Source organism: Embiotoca jacksoni, unplaced genomic scaffold (genome assembly GCF_022577435.1).
Source record: "Embiotoca jacksoni isolate LCO1_2020_lvr unplaced genomic scaffold, fEmbJac1.0.p SCAF_10, whole genome shotgun sequence".
NCBI lineage: Eukaryota > Metazoa > Chordata > Actinopteri > Embiotocidae > Embiotoca > Embiotoca jacksoni.
This window is the reverse complement of record NW_027185230.1, coordinates 10,588,846-10,608,502: the sequence shown is the minus strand read 5'-3', so window position 1 is coordinate 10,608,502 and position 19,657 is coordinate 10,588,846. Positions and strand designations below refer to the sequence as shown.

The 19,657-nt window shown below is 43.3% G+C and overlaps 1 protein-coding gene across 3 annotated transcripts in view; it reads right to left on the bottom strand.

Annotated features, from left to right (window-relative positions):
* The window catches only part of ttc28 (tetratricopeptide repeat domain 28), a 106,500-nt gene that overhangs the window by 14,939 nt on the left and 71,904 nt on the right, over positions 1-19,657 (bottom strand). For all 3 annotated transcript variants that reach the window (XM_069165799.1, XM_069165803.1, XM_069165812.1), the window contains 12 exons: positions 18,769-18,957; positions 18,579-18,675; positions 7,480-7,676; positions 7,250-7,403; positions 6,983-7,154; positions 6,583-6,751; positions 6,315-6,475; positions 4,633-5,121; positions 3,547-3,739; positions 3,373-3,453; positions 2,297-2,549; positions 627-736 (listed from right to left, as the gene is read on the bottom strand). In XM_069165799.1, coding sequence (XP_069021900.1) covers positions 627-736; positions 2,297-2,549; positions 3,373-3,453; positions 3,547-3,739; positions 4,633-5,121; positions 6,315-6,475; positions 6,583-6,751; positions 6,983-7,154; positions 7,250-7,403; positions 7,480-7,676; positions 18,579-18,675; positions 18,769-18,957 — 2,265 coding nt within the window. The remainder of the gene's footprint in view (positions 1-626; positions 737-2,296; positions 2,550-3,372; positions 3,454-3,546; positions 3,740-4,632; positions 5,122-6,314; positions 6,476-6,582; positions 6,752-6,982; positions 7,155-7,249; positions 7,404-7,479; positions 7,677-18,578; positions 18,676-18,768; positions 18,958-19,657) is intronic.

Genomic DNA, 19,657 nt, shown 5'->3' with positions numbered 1-19,657 from the left:
ACTTTTTTTTATGTTACTTTTCACTCACCTACAATTTTTTTAACGACTTGAGGTACAGTGTTTACTTCACAAACAAATATTTTTGCATGAAAAACACATGAAAAGCTCATAAAATATGATGCTTTATTACATTACTATTAAACCCAATAGTATATACAAGTAAGGCAGAGATGATGATTGACAGAAAATTAATTGTCAACTATTTAAATGATTGATAATCAGTCATTTGGCTAAGAACAGAAGGATTATTATTTTCAACCCGTCAATAAAGTGATAAGAAGTGCCGCTGATTATTATGAAACACAGTTTAAATTTAAAATCCAGATTGTCCCAATATCGAGTGTAGAAATTAAAGTTTGTGCAGTTTTATGTAAGGTTTGTTAATAATAATCAGCTCAAAGAGATATTAAATTAAGACTTTACGGTTTAAATATATGTTGCAGACTTTCCTTTAAACTTCAAAAAAAACTTTTTTCCCAACTTGGTAAACCAAGATGAATCCCTGATCCTTCATACTATAGACTTGTACGTGAAGCAAGAAGAAGTAGGGATGCTATGGCTTCAGCACGCACGCACGCACGCACACGCACGCACACGCACACACACACACACACACACACACACACCTGGTGCTGCGCCTCCTCCAGGTTGCCGCTGGCCCACAGAGACAGGCCGAGGCGGTGGCGTATCTTGGCTTCGTCCTCCCTCCGACCCAGCTGCTCCGCCAGCCGAAGACCTGAGGATAAAAGAAAGATAGCAGGAAAGCTCATCTGAAACCATCTCCTTCAACGTCCTGCCCCCTTTGACGCTCACGACACCTGTTGCGGCGCTGAGGTGAACACGTCCCGACTCGAGCCCCCACGGCGCTCATATTTCTTTTTCTCCTGGTGGTCCTTTTTGTCTTTCTTCGCTCCCTTGGCTTTGTGTTCGGCTGATTCAAAATTCACAGTTGTTGTGTTCTCCCCTGCTCCTGCCTTGCTCTCTACTTAAGTTTGTGTCTTATCTTGTCTGATGTGGCGGGCCATCTTTAGCTCTCATTAGGCCCTCAGACTGAGCAGAATCTCATCAGATATCAGGTTTTGACTTCCCTGTGATGTTCTGCATCTGTGCGTGTGTTTCGGTTCGGGGAGGTTAATTGGAGGCACGTGTTTTTTTTTTCTTCGGCTCCGTCCTCGCCTCAACTCGCCGCCGAAATTCCTCGTTTGCTCGTTGAGAGTTAATGATCAATTAAAATCTGGAGGATCTGAGAGTTAAGTGACAAACTGTGACCATGTGTTAGAGGCCCGACGGAGCCCGGAGGAGCTCGAGAATTCAGCAGAACATAAATATCCATCACAATTAGAGCTTTAATTGATCTTCGTTTGCGTCCGTGTTTCGAGTCGTACATCAGGAGGTAGACTGGGATTATTTTCAAGAAGGATGCAGTAAGAGATGAGAGGCGTGTTTCAAAGAGCCGTCTGGTTCGAGAAGTTTAATCAAACAGGATTATTGACAACAAGCTGCCTGAAGGAAACCACACTGCGGGGTAAACAGCCCAGCTCTGATCCTCCATTAGCCGGTGTCCGACTCATGAATACCTTTCATGCCTCCCCGGGGTTTCACAAACACACCTCACAATGTTTTCGACCCCAAACAAGTCTGACCTTAAAGACGGTACCCGATGTGCAGATCAAAGTACGGAGCTGAGAGCAGGCGCTTCTGTAAATGGGGTCTGTTTGACCGCGGGGGGGAAGGGGGGGGGGATGACAAAGTTTTTGGTTCTCTTTTCATCACAAATTGAGAGTTTGTCAAAAACAGACTTCATCTGAACATCGTGGAGACGCTGCTGCGTCTCGATCCAGGTGAGATTACGGGACCTCTGCAGACTGCAGATGGGCGGAGTCAAACTTTTGACTCCTGTCACGGTGTTAGCAGAGCTTCAATAGCTTCAATCTTGTGTGAAGATGAAATAAGATTAAGATAACATAAAATTTTAATAAGATTGAGATTAAGATCAAATAAGATTAATAATAAGGATAAAATCAAATTTAGATCATTTGAGATTTAGATAAGATTGAGATTAAGATCAAATCAAATAAGAAAAAAAAAAATCAAATAAAATTAAAATAACATAAGATTAACAAGATTGATATAATATTAAGAAAAAACAAGATTAAGGTAACAAGATTAAGATAAAACAAGATTAAGATGAGATAAAACAAGGTTAAAATCGGATAAAACAAGAATAAAATCAGACAAAATAAGATTATTTTAGATAAGATTAAGATTAATGTTAAGAGGTCAGACAGTGTGGTACCTTCCTGTAGGTACATGACAGCCTGAGCGTAGTTCTGCAGTGCGTGGTGTGTCCTCCCCAGGCTCCCGTAGGCCAGAGTTTTGGCCGTCAGGTCGTTGGTCTGCGCCGCCACGCTCAGGTGCTGCTCCTGGAAGACCACGGCCCGCTCGTACTTCCCCAGAGCCTCGTAGGTCAGACCCAGGTTACCGTAGGCTCGGCCCTGGCTCCGCACACACCCCGACTGCTCTGATATATCCAAAGCTCTCTGGTGCCACTGTGAGAGGAGCGCTCAGTTACTTAAGAGGACTGGGCTGAAATACTCTGGAAATATAGCGAGATGAAAAGACTCTCTTGTGGAGTAGATGGTTGCATTGTCGGCGCATTGATGTCTGGATGCAGCTGAAAGCGATTAACCAGTATAAAAACCTGTTTTTACGTCACTGCTGCGGAGTTTTACTGTAATTTTAAGGGTGCATTATTCATATGCACCTACATTTGGATGTACACTCTGCTTGGTCCACACACAGAGGGACACGCAGCAGCTCACAAACATGCAAAAGATTAAAAATGTAAAAAAAAATTACAATGAGAGGTTATTATTTTGAACATAAATTTGCACAAAAGCAGATCTGTTCCCTGCTCAAAATCAGCTGTTATTATAGGAATCTACAAGTACAGCATACCTGGACTTTAGAGGAAGACGACACCCTGATTGGTTTATTTCATGTAAAACACACCTCTAATTCAATAAGAGACTCGGCCCAACCCCTTTGAACAGTGCATTTTATTTTGTGCTCAGATTATCTGCTGTTAAAGTAGAAAAAGTGGGTTCTTGTGGATGCCTTACATTGTTAAATTTTAGCCCTAAATCTTGTCTGTTAAATCTGTGTTTTACATGGAGGTTGTGTGCTGGACTACTACTTTGCACGGTGTGGTGACTACCTGTAGTTTCTGCAGGTTAGACAGAGCCAGGCTAGCTGTTTCCACCTGCTTCCAGTCTTTATGCTAAATTTAGCTAAAACTGTAATGAGGATATTTCGCAAAATCGCGGACTGTTCCTTCAAACGCATCACGCCGTTTCGAGAGTCCGTACAGACCTGCAGCGCCGTCTCGTTGTCTGCCATCAGCTGATAAACGCCTCCGAGTGCATCGCTTGCCTCTGCTTCCAGGGATTTATCCTGACGGAGGTTGAAAAACATTTTCTGTGCATCACGTGCTTCATAACAATAACTTGAGACGGGAACTTTTTCACCTGCAGGTGAGCTTCTTACCCCGGCCGTGCGTGCGATGCTGAGGTGGTGCTCCAGGCAGGAGAGGGCCTGCTCGTAGTTGCCCAGCTGGCTGTGCAAGGTGCCCAGCTCCCCGTACGCCTGAGCCTTGCCGCCTCCCTCCCCGCCCAGCTCGTGGGCGACGACCAGCCGCTTCTCAAAGCACACCAGAGCCTGCTGGAGGTTCCCCATGGACCTGCAGAGGACAGACCAAAAAACTTGGGACTTACAAACACACCTGTAGTTTCATTGTAGAGACGCACACGGGCAATTTAACAAAGCGACAAAAAAAACAACTCAGCGAGTCCGATTAATGACACGTCTCTGATTTTCTTGGAGAAAAACCAGAAACATCCACAAAGGCTGAGATAAATCAGAACCTCTTCTCTCCTCATTAGATTTTCATTCACACTCCAGAGAACAAAAACAACAGATGGATAAAGAAAAAGCCATCATTAAGCCTCGTTCTCCTGTCAGCGAACATTACTGGTACGGTATCATCAGAAGAACGGACCGCTGAGGGGAATCACTGTCTGAACAGCAGCAGTAACTATTATTACTCCAACAAAAATATGATTCTTTCTATTATTAATAGGACTCAAAATTCTAAATTTGAAGAGTGTAGTGGGTGCACGAGGCAAGAAAAGATCAAGTTGTGTATTAGAAGAATATCCTGACATAAATATGAACACAAATGTAAACAGAAGTCTGCAGCATCTCGAATCGAGCAGCAGAATTGACATTAAGAAATTAGCCCAAAAAATATTTGAAAGAAATCAAACACCCGTCTTTCTCTTTCCTTTGTTTGTGATCCATTTCCTCTGTTAAAAAGTGTAAAGAATAATCTGTAATCTATCCTGTGTTTTGATTTTGCATGAGGAGGATAATTTTTCATCTAGGATTGAAAATGAAGTGCTTGATAAATTATTATAGTTTCGTACTGAGAAGAATCAGACCATCAGACAGAGTTGTAGGCAACTTTAAGTCCCACCAATAAAGGTACAAATTAGTAGTAAGATATCAATCTTCCCATCTAAAACTCTGCAGGAAAGCAAACGACTATATTTATAAGACTGTCTTTAAACGTACCTGTGTGCATTTCCGAGTCCTCTGTAGGCCTTCTCTTGGTCCTGGACGTGGTTTAGACTCTGAGCCACCGTCAGGTACTTCTCGTAGCACTCGATGGCCTCCTCGTAGTCCCCCAGCGCGTCGTAGCAGTCCGCCAGGTTCCCGTAGGCCCTGCCTCGGTCCAGCATGCTCTCCGTCCCGCTCAGCTGCTGCAGCATCGCCAGCTGCTGCTCAAAGTAGCCGATCGCCTCCTCGAACACCCCCATGTTCAGCTTGGTGATGCCCATGTTCCCGTGGACCTGCGCCTCCAGGCGGGCATCCCGGAGGCCCTGCGCCAGCCCCAGCTGGGCCTCGTAGCACTGGAAGGTGGTGGCGTAGTCTCCCAGGGACATGTGCACGGCCGCCAGGTGGCCGAGGGCGCGGCACTCCCCCTGCCGATCGCCCAGGTCCTTCCGCAGGGTCAGCTCCCGGCTGTGGAAGGACAAGGCTGCGTCGAGCTGCCGGAGCAGCCTGAGGAGGGAGGAGAGAGATGAGGAGACAGATGAAAAAGCGCAAACCACACAAGTGGAAGCTGTTATTCATGAGCCACGCAAGGTCAATCACAGTTAAACCCTCGAGCTGTGGTCGATGCATTACTGAGGTTTTTGCTTTGCTTTATAATCGTACATATTCAACGCTGCAGCCTGTTGGGTAACAAGAGATCTGAGCTCTGACTTCTCCTGTTTACAGTGAAATGTGGAAAATGCAATGGAATTATGAAAAAAAAAAAAAAAAAACTTGCGCTGTGTTAAGAGATTTAAAGAAGTGATGAAGGTGTTCCAGCTGTGAACAGTTTCTGGCGAGATGATCACAGATCACTTCTGGTACTTCGATTAAATGAATCCACCCTGGATTCTGATGAGGGGAGTTAAGAGGTTCTTTTCTACAATTTACTCTTGAATTTTTCACAGGATATTCGAAGGGCGATCGAAAAAGTTCTGGTACGCAGCACAGTGATGGACACGGAGCAGCAGGAAGCAGCAACCTTCATGAGTAAGTATTCCAAGTGTCGTCTCTTGATCAACATCAGCACCTGACGTTAACGTGACCGCCGGTACGTGAACATTTGTGATTTCACCTGAACGTCACAATAGAACTCGGTGTTGACGATCTGACGTCATCTAACAAACAGCTAAACTCAAGTTAACAAACAGCTCAACTTGAGTTAATAGCTAACGATGCTAACAACCAACTAACAAAGAGCTGATTTTGTCAAAAACTAGCTAAACTTAAGTTACTAACCAGCTAACAACACTAACAACCAGCTAATTTTGCTGAAAGCCTGCTTCGGTCTTGGACGGTGAAGCTCCGCCCCTCTTGAAACGTTGAACGTCACTAAGAACACCTCGCCCGGCTCGTCGCTTCATCGCCGTGGACTTTCTGAAGCATTTCAAGGGTCTCTGTTGACCATTTACACAGTTTGATCTCAAAATCGGATGTTTCTCTGCTCCAGTTTCAGATCCGTGGTGAAATCACAAATGTTCACGTACCAGCGGTCACGTTAACGTGTGGAACCGCTGATGTTGATCAAGAGACGGCACTTGGAACACTTCCTCATGAAGGTTGTTGCTTCCTGCTGCTCTATTCTTGGACCACAGGAAGTCTCCGAACTCTTTGATTGCACCTCGTATGATGTCTATTCTTGTGGCTAACCACCTCATTACCTGTGAACCGATCCGAGCGCTGAGTAGGCGTCGGCCTCCATCCGCTGATCGCTGACTTTCTGCGCCAGCGTCAGCTGCTGCTGGTAGAACTTCACCGCTCCTGGAAGATCCCCCCGACACACACACACGTCCCCGAGGTTCCCGAAGGCTCTGAAAACGGCCTGCTTACAAAACACAAGGACACGGGACGCTGATTAAAAACCCTTTCCCGTTTCAAAAAAGGCAGGATTTTACAGTTTACCGAGCGAACGCAGCGCTCGCAGGTGACCTGTGTGTTGTCCAGGGCTTGTGCAAGAGACAGCAGGTATCTCTGACACTCCTCCGCTCTGCCGTACTCCCCCAGAGCTTTGTGGGCCAGACCGAGGTTACAGTACGCTTTGGCCTGCGCCAATTTATCTTGGAGGTCCTTCGCCAAGGCCAGGTCCTGCTCATAATACCTGGGAGATGGATGAAAAATTCAAAACATGCCTTTGATGTTTACACAACATAACATCAACAGCCTGCAAGGGTAGAAGTAAAGGTTTGTTTTGCTGAACATGAACATTTATGAGCAAATATATCTTCCTTCCAGCCTTTATGGTACAGAAAAGGAAGCTTCACACCTTTAACCAGGTGACATAGAAGCAGGTTTTCTAACAGAAAAGTCGTGTCTCCATCATGTCTCTGACCTCACAGCGTCCCGGTATTGTCCCAGGCAGTAGTGAGCGTAGCCCAGGTTGTGGCAAACTTTGCCCTCCCCCTCCAGGTCCTGCAGGCCGGGGGCCAGGGCCAGGTACTGCTGGTAGTAGGGCAGCGCCTGAGCGTACTCGCCTCTCCAGCTGTGGAAGTTACCCAGGTTTGCTGCAAAAAGAAAAAAGATTGGAGGAGAACATGAAACCTTTGATATTCAGTCCGATAAAAGATTCAGGTGCATCTCTCTCCCCGCCCCGGCTTGCCTAAGGCTCTCGCTTCGCTCTGAGTGTCCCGCAGCTCTCGGGCGATGGTCAGGTGGTGGAGGTAGTGCTGCAGAGCGCGGTCGTGAGCGCCCAGCGCCTGGTAGGCCACGGCCAGGTTGCCGTGCGTGGAGGCCTGCGACGGGCGATCGTTCACCTGAAACACAAAGACACCTTTAGGACTCCACGTGACCAGTCCACACCTTTTCCCACCGGAGCGTCCGGAGACTCACCTCCAGGGAGATCTGCAGTTCCTGTCGGTGGTACCGGACCGCCTGATCGTGGATGCCGAGCGCGTGGTAGGCGTTGCCCATGTTGCCGTAGGCTCTCCCCTGGGCGGCGTAATCACCCAGCTCCTGGGCCAGGGACAGGTGGGCTTTGTGGAGCTTCAGCGCCGCCTCGTACTCGCCTTTCATCTGGTGTATGATGCCTGAGGTGGGAGGAGGAGGACAAGGAGCAGGAGGAGAGACACAGTTTGTTAAAGATGTTACAATACAAGCAAAAAAAAAAAAAAAAAAAGCAATAAAATATTTTTAACACGAGTTCCAGTTTCAAGATCAGAGGGATGATTTAAGATAAGTTCAGATGACTCAAAGTCCACCACGAGACCAACTTGCAAGTTCAAGTTCAAGAGTAAAAAGTCTTTTGAAACTATAAAATCGTTTGAGATCAAGTCAAATTTTAAGTCATTTGAGAAGTCCAATCAAGTCTCAAATCACTAGAGTGGTGTCCAAGTCCTAAATAAAGTCCTTTCAAACTATAAAGTCATTTGAGATGTTAAACAAGTCTTAAATCACAAGTCTTTAAGACACTTAAATCATGTCCAAGTCTTCATAAGTCGATTCAGAAATGTCCAAATCCAGTAAAAAGTCACTTGAGAGGTCAAAATCAAGTCTCAGGTTTTTTGAGACGTGTCCCATCAAGTGTGGAGAAGCTTGAAACATGTCCAAGTCAGCTATAAAGTCATTTAAGAAGTGAAATCACGTCTCAAGTCTGAAGACACTTAAATCATGTCCAAGTCATCTTAAGTCATTTCAGACAAGTCCAAGTCCAGTATAAAGTCAATTGAAATTGTTGGAGTCAAATCTTGAGTCTCAATCAAGTCTCAAGTCTTTTGAAACAAGTCAAATCAGAGCAGTTTTTAAGTCACCTCAATGCTCAAGTCTCTTTACATGATTTGAGTTAAATCTTCAGTCTGGAGGCAGAGCAGTATTTTAGGTCAAGTCCCAAGTTATTTGAGACTAGTCCAAGTCAAAGCTCAAGTAAATTAAGAAGTCGAATCACGTCTTAAGTCATTTCAGACAACAATCAAAGCTGTCCGTCAACAGAGGTTTTAAAGTCCTGTGAGGGAGGTCCAATCGAGTCTTGAGTCATTTCAAACAAGTCTTCATTTATTTCAGACAAGTCCAATCAAGTCTCAAGTCAAAGTAAAATCATCGGCGTGTCAATAGAGCAGTTTTAAAGTCCTGTGAGGGAGGTCTCAGTTGGTGTGCAACAAGGCAAATCAAGTCTTGAGTCACTAAAGACAAGTTCCGTCTAAATTCAGTTTTCGAACTAACGAGGATTTTTTGGAAGCCAAGTCTCAGTCTGACTCGTGTCCGAGTCTCGAGTCTGCAGCTCTGTCCATGAGTTTATTGAACTCTGAAGTGTTCCGCGTTGAACATCAAACAGCAGTGAGAGCACATGTAGAGAGAGAACAGGTTAAAAATCCCCCCAAAAAACACAAGACTGAGAAAAAAATATCCGACGTGTGTGGTCATTAAAATAAATGCTCACATGGTTTCCAGAACCACTAGCGCAGAGCCGTAAATAATTAAAAAGCTACAGTGGGAAAAACTCAACAAATTAAATAATATCTGCTGCTTCAAACTTCAGCTCTGCAGAGATGTGAATCTGAAGGAAAACTGGGGTCCCAGCAGCCGAAGTGTCGTGTCCAATGTCAACAACAGATTACAGAGACGGAGTATGTTAGGGAAGAAACTTGAGACGTCTTAGTCTTACCGCGTCACTTTTGTGTATTTTAAAGTCCTAAAATTTGTGTTTTCTGAAAACAAGTGGAAAGAAATCTGAAATAATTTGAAATATTTCGATTAAAAAACAAAATAGTTTTCATGATTTTTCTGAATTATTTTATCTTCTTACACAGATTTCTTGAAACAAATTGTTTAAAAACAGGCAAGAACTTTATAAACTGGAAAACCAAAAATATTCTTTTGGCCACAAGTTGTGAGGTGTTTGCTGATGTTTACAGAAAGGTCAGAGGTCATGAAAGTTCATGTTTGTTTGGATGTTAAGCTAATATGTTATAATTTTAGTCACGTAGATTTTGTCGTCCTAACTCAGATAACAGCCTTCGTCTGAGGAAAATGTTGATCTTCCCAATGGCCTCATCTTTTCCCTCTGTGTCTCAGTATTTCCTGCATTACGTTACCTGCCTGTTAGCCTGATAAACTTGTTAGGCTCTGTGGCTTCTAGACGCCGTCCACGCTGTCTTTACGACTAAACCACTTGAACGGCAAATATATGCTTCACGCGACTCCCCATGTTGTAATCACGAGCTCACGAGTTTTATTTGAACGTAGCATAGAAATCCAGATTAACTAAATGTTTTCATGTCGTTATACAGCCTGTGTGTGACGGTTGTTTACTCCGCACAAACTCCGCAAGTTAGCTAAAAACGTTTAAATTTAAATGTGTTTTAATGTTGCCATGTATCAAAACAAGACTCATGTTAAATAGTCTCAAATATGCATGTGATTATATCATCTAAATATATTAGATGATCCTTCTGACTTATTTTATTTGTTCGAACATAACCGTGTTTAAAAAAAAAAAAATTATTCTAAATTTTTCTAAACTACGTTTCAGAACTGTTAACAAAAAACTCGGTGTGCGATGTTGTTTTAAATGAGGGACCTGAATTTGTCCCACAGAAATCCTGAAACCATCTTTACCAAACATACAGTAGAAAATCTCATCCAAAAGACAGGGATTTTCACTGTGTGTAAAATATGGGCATCTTTTACAGTGAAAGCACATGGGGCAGAAGAGAGAGGGGTTAGGGGAGGGGAGTGCAGGGATGATGGGGCGGGGCAGGGGGACGCTGGGGGTGGGCATCCAAACACCAGATGGAAGAGGTTACATGTGGTTTTCATGTCAGACTGCGTGGAGAGAGAGAGAGCGAGAGGATTCACGGAGTGTAAACTGTGGCTCCTTTTTCCAAAAGCCTCGGCATGCGTCCAGCTCTGTCTACACTTTTCTCTCTGCACCTCCCCCCCCAAAAAAAGGTCCAAACCCATGACGGGTTGATCCTTTTAAAGGGGATTTACTGGCTGTGTAGTCAAAGTTGACACGTTACGTTATCACTATGAATACACACACGTGCACACACGGTAGTTTGTTTTTGACATGGAAATGCTTACGAGAGTGCAAAATATGTGTTCATCCGCGGCTGCAAATAGTCCCCAACAAATGTACTCTTTCCTTCTGTTTGAGGCACGTTTGATAAAAAATACAGAGTCCAGCTGAATTAGGAAAAGTCTATCGTTATCATCTACCTCCTGTCATCTACGTCCTGCCATCATCAACTGCGTCTTGTCGTTATCGTCTGTGTCCTGTCGTCACCGCCTACGCGTTGACGTCATCGTCTATGTTGTATTGTCGTTGTCTACATCCTGTCCTCACGGTCTACGTCCTGTCGTCTCACCTACGTCCTGTCACCTGCGTCCTGTCGTCTCACCTACGTCCTGTCGTTTACGTCCTGTCGTCTCACCTACGTCCTGTCGTCTACGTCCTGCCATCTCACCTACGTCCTGTCGTCTACGTCCTGTCGTCACCGTTTACATCCTGTTGTCATCATATGTCCTGTTGTAATGGTCATTTTTATGCAGTTTTTTTTAAAGTTGACTTTTGATTTCTTTGTCCAACCAAATTAAACGGAAATACTCTCGTCTCGGATCTTTTTCTTCCTCTATTGTTTAATTGGTGACGACAACCTGCCTCAACTCAATTGAACCATGGTTCAGTTTGATCCGAACTGACCCCACCTCTTTAGGTCGGACTACATTTTGCTCCTTTGGTCCGAGGCTGCTTTCAGACCTGCTGTTTTTCTTTTGAACCAAACTGAAAACTGAAAGCATCCTAAAGATTAAAAAGCAGTTCTATTTTATAAAACTTAGACACTGTGAAATGCATGTGCATTTTGCATGTGCACGAGCCGGTTTCTTGACAGCATATTACCAAAGACGTTCGTTTAATTGTCTGCATATGAATCCACTCTTTCTGCTCCACCGGTCTTTAGACACGACAGAGAAAAGAACTGCACTATCTCCCTGAATGTGTCGTCCCCACACAGGATCATTACACACACACACACACACACCGTGGTGATATACAGTAAATTCAATATTTCATCACAGAGCATCATCATCGGCTGTGATATCTCATCATCATCACCATCACGGTCCAGAAAGGTAATCAATGGGGATTCAGTTTGTAAGTCTCAAACTGAAGGCTGGTGCTTGAAATGAGCACAGGAAAGTAAAACGGAATTTAAAACAACAGAATATTAATAAAACAGTGAGCACAAGAACGCATTAAGTTTGCATCTTTAATTGTCATTTTATAACTCGCTGTGCAGCTGCATGAAGCGTCATTCACACTCTGGGAAACTGGCTAACAACCCTGAAAGACCTGAAATATTCATGAGCCGAGACGTGATCGTTTTTACACATTTTACACTGACAGTGAAAGTGGTATTAGAACTGTCCCTTTACTTAAATAAAAATAAAGAAATTAGACCCGACACACACTGTTTTTAGCCGATATCTTAAACAATATTCAGGAAACAGGGTTGCATTAGGAAGAGGAGGAGGTTGCCGGTGGGAAAAGGGAGACCTCGTTCATCGGGGTCTGGCGCTAAGAGGATTACAGCAAAGCCCGCAGAGTTGACGGGAATAGCTGCTTACAGTCGCAAACCTCCTCATGAACTCTGCAAACACAGGTGTGAGGATACACAGGACCTCCTCCGTGAGTATGAGGGCGACCCGCGGGCTCTCTGCAGGACTGAGGGGTTCCCCCGGCGTCCAGGGGACACGGTGCGAAGGGAGCAGAGTCGCGAGGATTAGAGGTGTGGAAAATGAGCCGAGATCTGATGGCGGGGATTTCGGCTGAGACAGCACGGAGAGATTAGAGGGAGGAAAGTGGAGATCTACGTTTCCCCTTTCTCCACGCTGGGACGGAAAATGCTTCGTCGTCAATTAACGAAATCGGGTGTGACCAACGTGTGGCTCCGGAGTCTCCTGGATTGAATGTGGCTCTTCTAGACACACAAACACAAAGAAGCTTTTATCTGTGTTGTTTGTTCCGATCAAAAAGACAAAGCTAGTCGCTAAGGAGCCACATTATTTGTTTTCGAGATTCGTGGAGGCCAAATCATAAAAGAAGAGTTTTATCTACAACCCCGTTTCCAAAAAAGTCAGGATGCTGTGTGAAATGTAAATAAAAACTGAAGGTGATGATTTGCAAATCATCTAAACACATATTTAATTGAAAATAGACCAAAGACAACAAATCAAATGTCGTTTCATGAAAAATATATGCTCATTTTAAATTTGATGCCACACGTTTCAAAAAAGCTCGGACATGGGCATGTTTACCACCGCATTGCATCACTTCTTATTTTTTACAAGACTCTGTAAATGTTGTCCCATTCTTGCCTGATATGGGATTTCAGCTGCTCAACAGTTCAGGATGTCCTTTGTCATATTTTACAGTGTCTTCTTTTAAAAAAACTCTGTAATAATTTAGGCCTTGAGGAGACCTGTGGCTGGAGTTTTGAATGTGAAATGTTGTCCCATTCTTGCCTGATACTGTATATGATATTAGCTGCTCAATAGTTTGCGGTCTCCTTCATTTTATTTCGCCGTATGTCTTCTTTTAACAACACTGTAATCATTTTAGGATCCGAGGAGACCTGTGGCGAGAGTTTTTAAAGAGAAATGTTGTCCCATTCTTGCCTGATGTTGGATTTCAGCTGCTCAATCCGGCGTCTCATTTATGTCATTTTATAGTATGTCTTCTTTTAACAACACTCTGCAAACATACTTTGGGACACCCCGAACTGTTGAACAGCTAAAAACCAACAACATCAAACATTTTTACAACTAAACATGATTTAACAAACATTTCTTAAGATTTGATTTAAAACTCCTCTCAACTCAGTTTAGCTTAAGCGCGCTAATTCTACTGACATGCAGCTGGATATAAAAGTGTGTTTTTACTAAAAAATTATTTACAAATTACTAACAAATCATTTTTGTTAGACTGCCTCTAGTTTTGATAAGTAACTGGGCATACAATCCACAACACTGCTTATTTAAAAGTTTATCTGGAACTAAAATGCAGCTTCAGCTTTTCCCTCTGTGTGTTTCCCCGTTGCATCATGTCAGCTACATAGGCATGCAACATTGCACTGGCTGGAAACTCAAACAAAACAAAACAAAAAGTTTTGGAGAGAAATATGTGACTCAACTGAGGACTTCTCTCTGCGGGACATTATCGGAAAGTTTTCCAAAACATCACGCGCTGACACACTATTTTCTCCTCTGAAAAACACAAAATATGTAAAGCATCTGTCCATAAAACAAGAAATACCAGATGTCACGAAGAATTCAAAAGAAGCTAAATGTGAGTTAAGAAAAATGAAGCTTTTGTTCAGTCGCTGCATGAAAAGAGGTGATTAAAATTTAAATGGTGCCATCAGGAATCACTAAGGAGTTCCACTGGGCAGCCGGACAACGTCCTAGTTCACATATTTTTGGACTCAGAGATGCTGTGCAAAATATGAAAGTTTGATGAGAAGAAAGAGAGGAGGAAAGAATAAAAGAGAAGAGGAAGGAGAGAAGGAAACAAGGGAGGAAAAATAGAGAGAGAAAGTGGAAGAGAGCAATAGAGAAAACAAAAGAGGAGGAGGAGAAGAATGAAGGCTTGTCAAGTCAGCATTGAGAGTCAGCGCAGCGTAATCCATAAATGATGTGAATCATTGATCTGAACCACAGACTGAAGCTCGTCTGTCAGGAGATAGTCAGCGACTTCACCGATCGTCTCTCAGTCGCACTTCAAAGCTTCTGTTCAACCGCCGCTCTACGTCCACCTCCCCGTTACCGACCTTGCGCCGCAAATAATACCACGTTTTGGAGAGCGAACGTGCAGCGCTCAGCGGTGACGTACGGTACACCGAGGAGGAGGGGAGAGGAAGCAGCACCGAAAACGAGGAGGTTTGGGTGGAGTCCAGCTGTATCAAAATAAATCAAATGACATTATTTTGAAAAGGTAGCCTCGCTTTAGTTTTAGGGCCTGATTTACTAAAGGTTTGCGTGTGTAAAATCACATGCAAACTTCGCACATTTTTTTTTCCCGCTGTTGTCACTTTTCAGCTGCTCAACAGTTCGGGGTGTCCTTTGTTATGTTTTGTAGTATGTTTACAGAGTGTTGTTAAAAGAAGGCATACTACAAAATACCATAAGCGAGACGTCGGACTGTTGAGCAGCTGAAATCCTATATCAAACAAGAATGGGACAACATTTCACCTTCAAAACTCCAGAAACGGGTCTCCTTAGTTCCCAGACATTTACAGAGTGTTGTTAAAAGAAGACATACTACAAAATACCACAAATGAAACCCCAACTGTTGAGCAGCTAAAATCCTATAACAGGCAAGAATGGGACATCATTTCACTTTAAAAACTCCAGCCACAGGTCTCATCGGGTTCTAAAGTTAACAGTGTTTTTAAAAGAATACATACTACAAAATACCACACAGGAGACCCAGAACTGTTCAGCAGCTAAAATCCTCACCAACAAAAAAAATGTCCACGCTGATCTACTAATGACATTTTATTATAAGACAATTTTTATTTTATTTTCCACCTAATATCTTGCCATCTTCTGATCTTTCTGTTTTTCCGACATTGACTTTCTTGCTGATAATCTCCCATAAACCATTTCTTCATGTTATATTTATTCATTTCAATGGGATCCAATTTTCTTTTCCTTTTGCGTACGCTCTGTTTTTTTAATGGCTGGAATCACTTTAAAACACGCAAACACCTCATTTAAATAGTGCGATCTGTACCTGATACCAATGACGCAATCATCCGCAAAACGGGTGCAAAATAAACGCGCAAACTTTTGGAATAAACACGCAATTTAGTACCTTTTATTTGAGATCTCAGTAAATCAGGCCCTCAGTGCCTAAAACTTTTGCACAGTGTTTCACACACACACACACACACACACACACACACACACACACACACACACACACACACAGACACACACACACACACACACACACACACACACACACACACACACACACACACACACGGCGTGTTGAGTTGTCCACTCAGCGTTGGCGTCGGGTTCGCCGCCTCTCAGATTTCACTGCGGCCGCAGAAACCAAACCCTCTTTAATAAAACATGAGTGTTGACTGTCCGCAGAGTCGCTCCTGCAGTCACGTGATACAGACTCAGACTCCGCAGGAGATGACGGGAGAGCGTCACCTGACCTCATCCTCCATGTTAACGAGGTTAACGAGCCGTCTGAGCTGCAGCGAGTTCTGCAGATCTGCTGCTGCTGGTTCGGACTCACACCGGTCCTGAATACAACACATACAGAGTCCTCCGTCTGCGGACTGAAGGCTGCAGATCGATGCAGATTGAGTCGGTCCAAAGCGAGAGCTCAGTCAGTCTATTGAGTCACCGTGGAGACAGCAGGAACAGAGCGGGTCAATGGTTAAAAAAGTGTTGCAGGCTTGGATGATGCTCCTCTTTAGACAATCGCTGCAAATAGCAACTTCGAACACTTTCAGAACTTCCACCTTCTTTCACGCTCGATGCAAGAGATGTGATGATGTCGCTCTGCGCAGGCACCATCATGCGTTTCAGCATTTATAACTAATTGAAATGTAATTTTAGCGGTCTGTCATACCAGTAGATATTATCCTGCATCCTTACATGAAATTATTTTTTGGGAGGTGGTTTCAGGCTGCGTACAAACCTCCAGAAAACAGACGGTGCATGCTGTAAATCGCATGTGAGCCCAAATCCAGGGCACAAAAACATCTGCGGATAACTCGCTCCCCGCTGCTGCTTTGGCTCGTTGCTCGGCGCTCACGGTCGTAATCGAAGGTGACACCGACGACTGAGCCGACATCTTTATCAGCTCGTCTGGTTTCAGGAGGTTTTAGTGCAGAAATTAATCTGAAACTTTGTACTCTGCTGCAGACTTATTCTACCTGTATTGTTCCCTCATTGTCTGCCCGATAGTGTTGACTGAATATTATTTATGATAAACTTCAGGTGAACTGACGGCAGTGTCCCGTGTGCTGTCAAATGTAGTCTTTGCGGTTTATTCCCGTCCTTGTGTTGAATTTTCATTGAGACTTTCAAACAATACAGTTTACTGTCAGCTCCCATTGAACTGAATATGAACCAATAATTTAAAGATAACTTTGGCTGCAGACTCTCAAACATCATTTCTTCTTTTATTCAGCGGACCGTCAACTTTCTTTCTTCTTCCTCTTCACCATCCTTCCACTTGTGATCATCTGTATTTATTCTCTGATTATAGATCGTCTTCCTTTATCGCATTCGTCTTATTGTTATGGTTTCTCCTCATGATTCGATATTGTTTTTAGCTGGATGAAAACTAAAAGAAACAATCATTCCTCTTTCTGGTATACCTGACACATCTTCAAAGTTGTTTAAGACCAGGTATAAATATTGTGGTCGGATGACATGTGACATTATAGTACTATTTTACCTTTTACATTGTCTCTGCCGTTGTAGTCAGATACATACTTTGATAGATACTTCGATAGATAGTTAGATACACAGATCGATACTTAGATATTCAGATAGATAGATACTTAAATAGATACTTAGATAGATAGTTATATTCAGATAGATACATACTTGGATAGATATTTAGATAGATGCTCAGATAGATACTTCGATATATACTTGGATACTTAGTTACTGTCTTACATTCTTATTTACTTTATTAATCCCCTCTGAGAAATTAATGTATCCAGTAACTCACACATATAAATCGAGGTTTAAAGGACAGTACAATAAAATAAACCTATAAAAGTGTAAGTCAGTGGGTTAAAAACAGAGCTAAGAACAGAAGATTACTAAAAACCAACCCGTCAGTAAATAAACAGATGAATATAGATTCTTTACTTGTCATCATGATGATCCGAATCAACAAAGAATACGACCTGACTGAAGCTTCTCTTTCTTTACGCCTTCATTATGGAAAGAAAACAAATAATCCTCAATCACTGGAATAAAAAACCTCCATCCCAACCATCAATGAGTCTGAGTGCGGATGACTTCATTAACACTGAGAGCGGATTCCTTTTAAACTCCCTCAAATCAGTAGACTCTGGCAACCCTCTCCTTAAGAAACTAAAATTAGAAGACACGCTACATTTTCCAAGTTTTAAAATAAAGAATAAAATGCGAATCAAAATATGAAAAGATGTCTGGTGGGAATATGTAGATTCTGTTACCTTCACGCCCCCATGTTTCCACATCACTTCTGTCTCAGGTTAATTGGTTGTCATTTCTGTTCCCTTTTCTTTTCTGCAGTTTGTTCTCGATTTGCACTGACTGGATGTCAAGTAATGCTCGTCCTTTGATTCCATTAATGGTCAACGCAGCATTAACTGACACACTCTCCTTCATGTGGGAACCAAAAACGCACAGATGTAACAGTCAATTCAAGCCAAGTCCAGTTGATTTTAAGCCGGGAAAAGTCCTTTGTTTTTACCTGCGATAACATCCTACGACGAGTTCCTCGACCAATAGGATGACAGAGTGCATCACGACAAAGCGCATCACACGTAGAGCTTCTGTAGTCATGATTGACAGCTTCTTGACCCTCCTCCCCGACAATACAGGAAGTGAACATTAACAACGATTGGTCCGGGTCGTATTTGTCTCCCGACAAAAACATGGCGATAATTTACATCACTTTGATTTAATCTGACAGAGTTGCCATGGTGACAGACAAATATATCTGATCTCTTCAGACCGAGCGACATTCAAAATTCAAAAAATAGAGAATATTCTCGTAGTAAGTCCAGAAAAATGTGAAAATAGTCCAAAGACAGAAGCATTCCCTTCTTACTCCAGAACATTATTCTGATGTTGAATCAACACAAAAGTCCTGATTCAGACACTAAATGTGGAAACAAACCCAGATTGACCTCTGACCCCGCTCTGACCCTGCTCTGACCCCGCTTCACCCCGCTCTGACTCACCCAGGTTGGAGGAGGCTCGGCCCTGAGCCGCTCGGTCCTGCAGATCCTCGGCGATCTCCAGCTGGTTCTGGTGGTACTGCCGGGCCCTCTCCAGGTCCTGAAGATCACCGGAACCAATTACATCTTCATCACATCAGGACTCATGAAGGACAATCACATCCATCGAGTCTTTAAATGGCTTCACACCCACCTGCATGCATCGGGCGGCGTGCCCCAGACCAGCGTACGCCCTCATCTCGATGGCCCGGTCGGCCAGCTCCTGGGCCAGCTCCAGAACCCTCGTGTGGTACGACACTGCCTTGTCGAAGTCCCGCTGAGAGTGGTAGGCGCTGCCCAGGTTGCTGTAGGACCGCGCCTCCTCACGCCGGTTCTCCAGCGTCTGCCAAAGACATCGTCACCGTGAGCTTAGTGGCTGTTTAGATGCCTTTTACATCAGTAATTAGATATTATTCATTTATTTTCAGGAGGTAAACATGACTTTTAATAACGCAACATACTGAAGCGTTAAAACAGACTTTCAAGTTTAATGTCAGACAGTAAATTTCAGCTTAAAAAAAAGCAGATGCACTCCAGCAAATGACTAAAGAGAAGAGATTTTTTTTTGTGTTTGTAAATGTGGAGCTTGATCTGAAACTTTGAGTCCTAAGATGTGGAAAAAGAAGCACTTTGTAAAGCTTCATCTTTTATCCTGATACAAATCTAATTCAACAATCAGCAGATGGTCACTTCGTATGTTGGGAAAAAGCTCCATAGAGTCACACGATGTTGGCTGCAGTGTTTCTGGCCGGCTCGCAATCTCTCTCCTCGTCCAAAAAAAACAGATGCAAAGAGGGAAATGTTGCCGCTTTTTGTCTTTTTTTCATGCAACATTTGCTGGACCTGCTTCACTTTGGTTCTGCAAATATTTACTGGTTCAACTCCAAGTGTCCTGTCTTGGTTGTAAAATATATAACGCCTTATAAAAACTGATAAATGTACTAAAATACACACAACAACATCCAAAAACCCAGGAAAGAACACAGCAATCCTGAAATACAGATTTAGCTTCTCTACATAATAATCCAAAATTCAATTACTGG